The sequence below is a fragment of the Pleurodeles waltl genome, chromosome 1_2 (assembly GCF_031143425.1).
Source record: "Pleurodeles waltl isolate 20211129_DDA chromosome 1_2, aPleWal1.hap1.20221129, whole genome shotgun sequence".
Classification (NCBI taxonomy): domain Eukaryota; kingdom Metazoa; phylum Chordata; class Amphibia; order Caudata; family Salamandridae; genus Pleurodeles; species Pleurodeles waltl.
The window spans coordinates 265,569,545-265,580,999 of NC_090437.1; the positions used below are offsets into that span (position 1 = coordinate 265,569,545).

Consider the following 11,455-nt stretch of genomic DNA (forward strand, 5'->3'; position numbering starts at 1 on the left):
AAATCAGGCCCTTGGATTTAAGTTTGTATGCATGCAGATACAAGTGATGTATGCAAGAGAGCAGTGCATATCCTACACTATTAGAGCATCTAACTTGCACCAGAATTAGCCAAGTGTATGTGCTGCTGACAGAGGAGAAAGTTTCATCAGTTGCCATTGTTTTCTAAGGAGTGTATGGGTAGGAAGGATATATTATGAAAAATACATTAAAATTGAAGGATAGGGGAAATCAAATGTTACACAAAAATAAGTATAATCTACTAACCTTTGACATAAGTACTCTACACAATGCTGAGACTGGAATCTTGTTGGATTAGGGATGTAGGCAGAAGTGAGTTTTCTAATAGATTCCGTTCACAAAGCCCTGTTTCTTCTGACATGTGTAAGTACCATCTATGTAAATTAGAAAGTCAATTAGCCAATCAGGTGTACATTATGACCATGTTTGGGGATAAACAACACATGAGATCAATTGCACCTGTTACCTTTAATCAAGCTTTAAAAATCTAAGTTCGAATAAAAAATCATGGACCATTTTGGAGCTGAAGCATCGAAGATCGTACTTCAGGGAAGCTGCACTGGGACTGCCCGATAGTGAGATGATGCAGCGAAGTAGGTGTCATTTTCTGTGGATGGATAGTGAGGGGCAGCTGTGGAATGGAAAATTACTGCTGGTGGTAATTACTGACCCAGTGAGCGGTGAGTGGAGAGACCCGAGCACGGGTCTCAACAAGTTTGACAGGAGTGAGAAAACCAGACTGAAGCTGAAGTTTTGAAGGATTTATATAATGCCGGCCACTTCTCATAGTTGATTGTCATTTTGTATTCTGGTTCTCACTGTGGGCCCCCTGCATCGTCTCTTCCAAGCTATGGGGTCATGAGGAACAGTGGGTGCTTTGGAGCACTGTCTAAGGCTTAGGTGGACTGGAGTATGGTCAGCTCCATCATACTTTCCGAGTTGGGATAACTTTATTACCAGTGCAAATGTGGGTGTGTCCTGTTTGGTCTGATAAAGGTCATTGGCTGGTAGTGTAAACTGTCTGTGTCCTTGATCTACGGATGCTAGCCCAGGCAGATGGGAACAATGCCTCTGTGTTTGCATTTCCTGCGAGCTTATATTTCAGCCCACTTGTACCTTACAGAGCCCTGAAGGACTCAAGATAGGTCCTGGAGCAAGAAAAAGATGCAGTGGCCACAGGTTTAATGCTACTGAATGAAAATTAAATAAAGGTTGCACACAGAGGGACGAACAATGAACCCTACATAGCTGACAATTTGCCAGCCATTAAAGAGAAGAAGACGGATATGGGAGACCTGTTTGCATGATTAATAGAATTGTAATGGCACACGGATGACTCAGAGGGTTGCTTGCATTGCAACAATGTCTGCATGATTGGCATTTCTGAGAATGTTGAAGGCTCTAGCAGGGCCCTATTCCTGGAAACTTGGTTGGAGGGCAAGGTAGCATCCAATAACATTTCACAATTATGTGTTGTAAAGCATCCATAAGGATCCATGATTGGCCCCAGGGATAGACAGTCCCCACATTTTGAATGATAAAAACAGGGTATCCTCCTTAAAAGATCCAAAGAAGATGGCCCAATAATGGTGGACAATCACAGAGTATCTCCGTTTCATGATTACACAGCTGCTATCCGGTCATCGCCTGGGTGCATGCCCAGCTGTGTCCCATGCTGTGTGTCAGATGCAGCTCTTTAAAGTGTGTCAGCTGCTGCCCGGCCCCTCCTTGAGAAAGGGAAGGCTGGGAGGCATAGCCCACCCCAGCCAGGGCCTCCAAAGTACTTGTAGTGGAATGCAGGCAGGAAAACCAGCCTGATGAAAGAACCAATGCAATGTATTTAATCACTATGTGGATGTACATTCATTAAAATATGCGGGGGCCTAGCTTTGTGAATTTGCCCATCGTAGTTTGAAGGTCACGAACTAACAATTAGCAACACTCATTGCTTTTTGACTCTGCCCCAGATTTACAAGGAAACATACATCTGAGGCAGCACCGAAAACTAGCACCACCCCAGTGGTGGCTTTACAGGGGTCCTCGCTTTGCAGAACACATAGAAGGATCAAATTGCCATTAGTGATTGTTTTTGTGCAGATAAACAATCACCTCCGTAACGCAGGCACCCTTGCACCATCTTCAAGGGTGCCTACGTTGGCGACAGGCAGCTAATTTAGCACTAGTACAAAATACTTATGCAAGACACAGACACACCCCGCTTAATTTGATGTTTCAGTGATGAGCGCAGCAGCCTTTAATTCCAACTTTTAAACTTTAGTCAACTGCAATGCAGGATTGGGTGATGCCATTGTGCAGTTCCTTGAAAATACCAGCAGCTCATCTGGGAGGCATCTAATGCTTTAACAAGAGGGACGTATTTCAGGATGACGTTTGGAGTCAGAGTGATTTAGGAAAGGGAGGCTGTTGTTGTGGAAGGAAGAGTGAGGGAGTTGGAGCTGGAAGGCGGAGAGGTCCTCAGCAGCTCACACTCAGCTCGTTCATGCGAGAAGGGAATATCGAGAGCTAGTAGCTAGACAGGGAAAATACCATTACAAGGCATACACTGACAAAAAAACAGGGAATGGGACAAGACAGGACTTCTGCCTGTGTGGCAGGTAATAGACAAAACCAGGACAGGAGTCATATCTATCATATGCAAAGCCTCTGGTTGTATTATACGCAAACAGACAGGACTCAACCAAGCCTTTATGGAAAACTATGACTTTGTGTAGGGGTGTAATCATTCCCTCCACTAAAGTGCATCAGAATATAAGTTGCCTTCAGTTCCTCAACAGTGAAAAGGGCCTTAATGCGTCAGACTCAAAAACTACCATAAGGAATCGCAGCTGCAATGAGTGTCTTTATGGTATGTAGTGGAGAAATGGGGGAGCCACCATGACCCTTTGATACTGCTATTGGTTGGTCCCTGGTTCAATTGTGCTATGTGGTGGGGCACCTGTAGGTTGTCCTTTCTCTTTTAGTTGGGGCTCAGTATTGTTGGAGGATTAATTTGTGGTGTGTTTTTACTGTCTCAACGGGATCCTGCTAGCCAGGACCCCAGTGCTCATAGTTTGTGGCCTACATGTTAGTATGTTTTACTGTTTTGTCAGTGTGCTTGACTCTGTCACTGGAGTCCTGCTAACCAGAATTCCAGTGCTTATGCTCTCTCTGATTCCGAATTTGTACTTACATACTGGTAACCCAGTATTCCACTCCAAATCGGCATACTGGACCCCCTGTATAAGTCCCTATTATATGGTACCAAGGTACCCAGGGCATTGGGGTTCCAGGAGATCCTTAAGGGCTGCAGCATTTCTTTTGCCATCCATAAGGAGCTCATACAAACACTTCTTCAGGACTGCCATTGCAGCCTGAGTGAAATAGTGCAAGCACTATATCACAGCCATTTTCTCTTCACCAGGTCACTTATAAGTCACCTATATGTCTAACCTTCAGTTCCTGAAGGCTAGGTGCAAAGTTACTGTGTGTGAGTGCACCCCTGCACTAGCAGAGGTACCCCCACATTGTCCAGGACCAATTTCCCAGACTTCGTGAGTGTGGGGATGCCATTATAAGTATGCACTACATATAGGCCAATACATATATGTAGCTTCACAATGGTAACCCCGAATATGGCCATGTGAGGTGTCTAGGATTGAGAAATTCTGATTCTGGTATTGGGGGACCAATTCCATGCACCCTGGGGGCTCCACCATGGACACCCAGTACTGCCATGCCGGTCTTCTGAGGTTTTCACTGCAGCCCCAGCTGCTGCCATCTCACAGACAGGCTTATGCCCTCCTGGAGCTTGCGCAGCTGAATCCCAGGAAGGCAGAACAATGTGCTTCCTGTAGGGGAGGGGTGCTACACCCTCTCCCTTTGGAAATAGGTGTTACAGGCATGGGAGGGGTTTCCTCCCAGAGCCTCTGGGTGTGCTTTGAAGGGCATAGATGGAGTCCTCCTTGCGTAATCCAGACTACACCATTTCAGGAACCCCCAGTCCCTGCTCTGGCACGAAACTGGACAAAGGAAATGGGAGTGACCACTCTCCTGTCCATCACTATCCCAGGGGTGGTACCCAGAGCTCCTCCAGAGTTTCCCTGGGTTCTGCCATCTTGTTTTTAGGATGGTCAGGGAACTCTGGGAGCATCTGAGTGGCCAGTGCCAACAGGTGACGTCAGAGACCCCTCTGATAGGTCCATACCTGGTTAGGTGACCAATCCCCCTCTAAGGACTATTTAGGGTCTCTCCTGTGGGTGTTTCCTCAGATTAGGATTGCAAGACTCCAGCAGGGATCCTCTGCATCCTCTGCTTCAGCTTCTGACTATCGGATCAACCGTAGACTGCTCCAAGAACACTGTAACTGCAACAAAGTACCCAAGAAGGCTACTGTGACCCTGCAACTCCAGCTCCTGCCAGCAACTGCAACAGTTTCCAGGTTTGCACACTTTGAGGACTGCCTGTCTTCGTTCTGCACCACAAGGACCAAAGGAATCTCCTGTGGAGTGACGGAGTCACTTCCCTGCTTCAGCAGGCACTTCTCTGCAATGACAACTGCTACTCTGGGTCTCCTCTCCTGTCGCCGAGTGTGATCCCTGGAACACAGGTGGTGGACCAAAGTGATCCTGACTGTCCAAAGGTCCAGCAGTCCAAATTTGGTGGAGGTAAGGGCTTGCCTCCCTGTGCCAGACAGTACCCCTGTGCATTGCTTGTTCTGCAGCTCCATGGGCTTCTGTGCACTACTTCCAGAAATCCTTTGTGCACAGGTAGCCCAGGCCCCCAGCACTCCATCCTGTGACCCTCACCTTCCTGAGTTGTTCTCCGGAGGCGTGGGATCCCTTTCTGCAGTGCTGCAATGACCGCATTTTGCAGCTCCTTTGTTCCCGTGTTCTTGGACTCCTGTGGGTGCTGCCTGGTCTTCTGAGGGCTCTCTAAAGTGCTGAGACCCCCCTCTATCTCCTCAGTCTGAGTTGAGACACCCATGTCCCTCCTGGGCCCAGGTAGCGCCTTTTCCCGCCAACCGTGACATTTGCATGAGCCAAGGCTTGTTAGCAGAAACCGACATTCGCATTCCACTATTTTAGTATATGGTTTGTATTGCCCTTAGGCCCATTGCAACCTATTGTGTTTTTCACTGTTTGCACTATTTTATGACTTTACTTACCTGATTTTGGTTACTAGTGTATATATTGAATATAATACTTACCTCCAGAGTGAGTATAGCCTTTAAGATATTTTTGGCCTTGTGTCACTAAAATAAAGTACCTTTATTTTTGGTAACACTGAGTATTATCTTTCTTGTGTATAAGTACTGTGTGACTACAGTGGTATTGCAAGAGCTTTGCATGTCTCCTAGTTCAGCCTTGGCTGCTCTGCTACAGTTACCCCTAGACAGCCTAAGCTGCTAGACACTGCCTACATTTCACTAAGGTGGATCACCGGACCTGGTATAAGGTGTAAGTACCTCTGGTGCCCACTACAAACCAGGCCAGCTTCTCACACTAGGATGGTGAAGATCTCTGAATTGGTCCCCCCAAGATGGTGGAATGGAGAGTCCAGGCAGAAAACATTAAGGACAATTGTAACGTGTTGGCACAAGACTGGACTTGACACATGATGCGCACTGTACAAGGGTCAACGGCTCTAGTCACTTGAGGTTACTCCTAGTTCTGAGAGGCTCCCAATCGGACAATTTATAACCTCTTATCAAAGGGCTAGATGTATCAAGAAGGCCTTTTGCGAGTCAGAAATCGTGATTTTTAAGAAATCGCTATTTCTGATTCGCAAAATGCAATGTATCACATTTGCAAGTCGGTAATAGCGATTTCTTAAAAATCGCAAATGCTATTACCGAATCGCAAATTGCGATACCAGCCCCATTCGCACCTATGGGCCTGTAGGCCCATATCTGTGAATTTTTTGCATTTCCAAAATTGCGATTTCTTAACTGGAAATCGCAATTTTGGAAATGCAAAACCCCAGGGTGCTGGGGGCCTAAGGCCCCCTCTGCTGCACCCCCAAATAATTTTTTACAACATGTAAGGTGCACACATGCCAAAAGAGCATGTGTGCTTTACATGTAAATTTAAAAAATGCATTTTAAATGCATTTTAAAAATTTGCACATGGTTACCACCAGGTTCAACTTGGTGGTAAATAGCGATTCCTAAATGCCCAATTCGCATTTAGGAATTGCTCCTTACATGTGCTTTAGAAATCGCTAATAAGGATTCCTTATTTGCAATTTCTTATTTAGAGAGTCGCAATTTGCGACTCTCTAAACAGGGTCGCAATTTTAAGGAATCGCTATTTTAGCGATTCCTTAAAATTGCTTTCAGAGTGTCTTTAATACATTCTGAAATGGCTTTTTGCATTCGCAAACGGGCATTCGCACCTTTTGCGAATGCAAAAAGCTTTCATACATCTGGCCCATAGTCATTAAAAGGCTGTGGAAATCCAGGAGTGAGGAGCCATCTTTTCACACTGTCCTACAAACATTGCTAATACACTATAGTATATTGTAAAGTCACAGATCAAACTAACACTAGTTTAGTGGTTCTAGGGGATAGATGGGAAGTAGATTTGCAATTGCAGTTCACTGATGGCGAATAGATAAAAACACTGGAATCCCAGGCTGAGGTTCCCAGAAATGTGAAATTTAAATTGGTGCAATACAAAATTATTCATAGAATGTATTTAACTCCACATAGATTGCATAGGACTACCAAAAGTGAGGGATGTACGCCCCAGGCGTAAAGCGACAAGCACTGGTCTACTACATATGTTGTACTGCTGACCTGAGCTGTCTTCCTTCTGGAGAGAGGTTATATGACTATTGTCCAAAATCACGGGAAGAACTGACCTAATGGAAATGCCGAGGTGCATACTGAGGCCTGGAAACAGGACCAAGAACGGAAAGCTGGAATTTAGGGCCCATATCTATGGAAGCTTACCATCGCCTTAGTGCCATATATTTTAGCGCCAAAACGGCGCTAACTTTACTCCATATTTATATTTTGACACTAGACCCGTCCAGCTTCAAAATATTGGAGTTAATGCCATTTTCAGGATGCACGAACCCACCTTGCATCAATGAGATGCAAGTTAGGCGTTCCCGTCCCAAATTTGACGCTGGCCGCCCAGCACCATCTTTAACTCCCGGCACAGAAACGACACACGGGTGGGAGGCAGACCTAAATAATGTCCCTAAGCTGGCTTAGTGCCATTATTTAACACCTGGTCAGACTAGGTGTTAAAGTGCAGGTAGGCTCATTTCCATGGGGAAACATTATGGGATGGGCACAAAGATGCCCTGCCCAAGCCCCATCAACACCACTACCACCCACACTACAGGGACATTGGGGGCACCTTACATGGGGCACCCTGCCTGGCACTGGGTATGTAGGGCTTGTCCAGGGGACTCTGGTTCCCTGTGGTGGGCATTGAGGTAGGGGTAATGACTCCTGTCTATACTTAGAGGGGAGTCATTTTTGGGCTGCTTGTGCATCACAAAATTATGCTATGCTGATTAGCAGCAAAAATGTTGCCGTTAAGCAGCCTAAGGTCATTTCTGACCCACTAGTGCCATTTACCCTAATGCCATCCCCCACTGGCTAGCATCTTTATTGTGACACTAGCCATTCCTTAGCGCCATTGTGTGTCATTTTATAAATATGGCACACGGATGGCTTTAAGGAATGGCGCTAAAAAAATACCGGATAACTGTGTTAGTGCAGTTTTGCACCATTTTTCATAACTATGGACCTAGGTTTGTAGACTTAGGGTTATTATTGGTGCTGTGGAAAATAGCTATGAGTTGAAAGTGTCCTGCCCCTCACCGTTTGGCGGCATGGTTGGTGGAAATGATGAAATGGACAACAGTAGAGGAGGAACGTTCTGATTTCTATGAGGGGTTAAGCCAGGAAACTTCCAAATGTAAATGCATGGGATGTATTGTTATTGGCGCTACAGACTAAAAATGATTAAATGCTCTTGTAGGTGCTATAAAGCAGTGCTAAAATCGTCTCGACTCTGCGAAGGTAGGTGGGCGAGGTGTTCCTCCAGTGGAACTTTTTGTGATAGAATTAAACCACTGAAGCGGTATGAGTTAAACCCGTTGCATTTCCAAGTCGTTTAGGGCGAATTGATGAGGGAGTTAAATTGTGATATGCAGCAAATTTAGAAGATATATTGAGTGGACAAGTAAAACATGGAGATGTACTTCATTCGACATGTGTGTGGGTGGGGGGGGCTGTATGTGAATTGTAATGGACGTTTTTGGTTATCAAAAAATGATGATATTAGAAGACTTTTATTGGATATGTCCACTATTGTATTTTTTTTTTTTGTAAAACTGAATACAAATATGAAAAAATACACTTTTTTCTTGCATACATTTGCAGTTAATAGCAGGCAAAGGTTGTTCGGGGAAAAATGGCAGATTTGTGAGTTTTGCACCTCTAAAAGGCGACGGGTGCGGGATGTGTTTTCCTCGATTCCAACCAGAGGAACTCACAATGAGATGCTAATACTGCACTAGGAAAAATGCATCCAAATATTGTCATTTTCTCGGGTGGCATTATCTTCAGGTACTACATCACAACTTGTATTGAGCCATCAAGTTGATAAATATGTATCTATTTACTGACTTGAGAAAGAAAAGCAAAAGCAAACCCGTCATGTTTCTAAATGGAAGCTGCAATGCATAAATATTGAGGTTCACATTGCGAAATGCATGGTGAAGCAGTATACGTTAACAATAAAAGTGAGAGATCATCACATTTTTTGATGACCGGAAATCAATATTGTGATATTGCATGTAAACAACTTAAAATACAAAGAAAATGTATAAACTCTCCTAATGATGTTTTCATTCTTCCCCTAGGATGTCTTGATGACTGAAGCGGGTGTGAGAGCAGACTGCACTCGAAAGGCAACAATGCATGTTACACCAACACATAATGAGAATTGCCTGGGTCAAAGAAGAAGATATTTAGAAGGAAGTCAGAGACAAATCATGCGAAACTGCTGTAGAGAATATTGTTCAAAACAACAACATCGAACATTACCAGCGAAAGAACATTATCAAGTCGAACAACAACCACCAAGTGTTTTAAATTATATGGAGTAAATGGTGGACTTAAATAAACCCTCCATCAAAAGATACAGGAGCCTGCATTCCATAATTGAAAATAACATCTTGCCAAATTTCCAAAAATGGACCAGAGAATATCAAAATGACCGGTACTACAGTGCGTCAATTAAAACATGTGCTTTGTGAAATAATGATAAAACAAAAAAGAGAACTGAAGACGAAGAGTATGAAGTAGTAATATAATAGGAAACAGCATTCAGGTCTGGCATGGAAATGATAGGATGCATTCCAATGTTTTATTATTATTATAAATATAATTAAAGAACATAGTTGAGGAGCAGGTGACCTGGGCAACGGGGTGCATTGTATTCAACAATAACATTAAATTCAACTAATTAAAATGTTTACGAAAGCAGAAAAGAGAAGAATTTGTCCTCCAAAGGTTGATAAATCTTAACTTTTGAAAATAATTTATAAAGAAGGAATTGTGTGTCACATTGATAGTACATTTTATGAAGAAAAGCTTGCTATTCCAGAAGCCAGAATGCTGTTTAGCACTTGCCTAAAAGTGTCACCATTTTACGGGAAAATTCAAATTGTGGAAAATGGAAAACTACTATCAACGTTTTCATACATAATACAAGTTTAAAATAAAACAAGATTAACATTTGCAGTATTGTCACGCACAAATGTAACCATATTGAACTCTAAAGTCTGTTAACGGAGATGACTTTGTACATCTCAGAAAAGGACTTGTAATCAATCAGACCTAGTTTAGGATTTCCAAGTTCCCTACAATATAGGGGTGCATGACATCTAAGTTGAAATATCCTGTAGGTACTTAGGAATGGTTATAACCTGAAGGTTTTATTGGACATGAAGTCGGAGAGGATACCACTATAAAGTGGAAGGAAAAGTGAAAACTTAATCTTGCATCCATTAGTGATGAAACCTATGAACAATCCTTAATAATATTTGCAGTGATCAATCCTGATCCTCTTAATATGCACCTAACTATCAAATTAAAAGTGATAGTCCACGGAGGGAAAGAGCTGGCATTTGAGCTTCGAACATTTGGATGTGTAAATCCTAGAACCCAAAATGCTGGAATGATCTCCTTGAAATTGTCCCTTGATTTATGGAATGAGCATTTACCATTTGGGAGTAACCAATCTTATCTTGATGATCTAGGAGATATTAAGTCCCACTCATTATGCAGTATTGTCTATACTCAATGAATAGGGATTGGCTGCTCATTGTCAAGTCCAAAAGGTTATGCAGAGCTTGCAATCAATGAGGTGGAATTAGTCTGTCTCTCATATTTCGCAATCTCCTTGACAAAGTACCCCAACATTCAGAACTATGCTTTATTTCCCGCTAAACATAGTCCAAAATTGATGGATCCAGAATCACCATATGTTTGTATCACAGTGTAAGAATTGTTTCAGTATTTGTAAATGAATGCCTTTTATGATGTGATTTTTAATGAAACCTTTAAGTTTGCATTTTTACCGAACAAAAAGTAAACTATAATTTAAACAGATTCTGAATTCTGAAACAATGCAAATGTTTTATAATACTTGATAGAAGAAAGTCATTTTATTGAAAAAGCAATTAAGTTTATAGCCAGGGTTGTGTCATTTTATTTTAAAATGGGCCTTGTGTCATTTTATAAAATGCCACAAAGTTCTGAGAACCATATGAGAGCAACCAATTATTGACATGTCAAATAACATCATTGATGACATCACAGAGGACATTTCCACTAACACGATTGATTACATCAGTGATGAGAATGCATAAGATATTACCAGTGCCATCATCAATGGAATCAGAGTATCAATAAACACAATATGTGTTAATGAAAAAATGGATAAGAAAGGTATTAAGATCACACTGTATACCTCTTTGAATTGCCAAATAATCCATCTCTATGTACAGATGCCACAGGGAAGAAGAGTAGAAATCTTAGGGGGCGCGAAGACGAATGGTTGTACTACATGTGCTAGGCACACATGGACTGTATGCCGAGGCGAAGTGTGATGGTCAATGTAACCCAACTCTGTGGGAAAATAATACATGAGATAGTCGAAGAGTCTTCACAGTGCGATTTAAGTAGTTACCTATTGCATGTCTAGATGTAGGTGTCCAAGATGCAAAGAGAGGATGAAAATTATCATAAAGTGCTCAGAACTCACATGCATTATGTACCAGGTTGAGAAATGGTTTACGTTTTTTTTCACTTGAGAATGAAATTAAGGCTATAGAGAATCAGGTCAGATATACCAATATTGCATCTTTTAAATATTAAGCCACAGATTGTTTTTACTGCTGTGGTAAACT

At 42.7% G+C, this 11,455-nt stretch overlaps 1 protein-coding gene across 1 annotated transcript in view; it reads left to right on the plus strand.

Moving 5' to 3' along the window:
* GRID2 (glutamate ionotropic receptor delta type subunit 2) overlaps positions 1-10,648 on the plus strand; it is a 2,834,743-nt gene extending 2,824,095 nt beyond the window's left edge. The window contains exon 16 of the mRNA XM_069238018.1: positions 8,903-10,648. Coding sequence (XP_069094119.1) covers positions 8,903-9,148 — 246 coding nt within the window. The 3' untranslated portion in view covers positions 9,149-10,648. The remainder of the gene's footprint in view (positions 1-8,902) is intronic.
* The last annotated feature ends 807 nt before the right edge of the window (positions 10,649-11,455 follow it).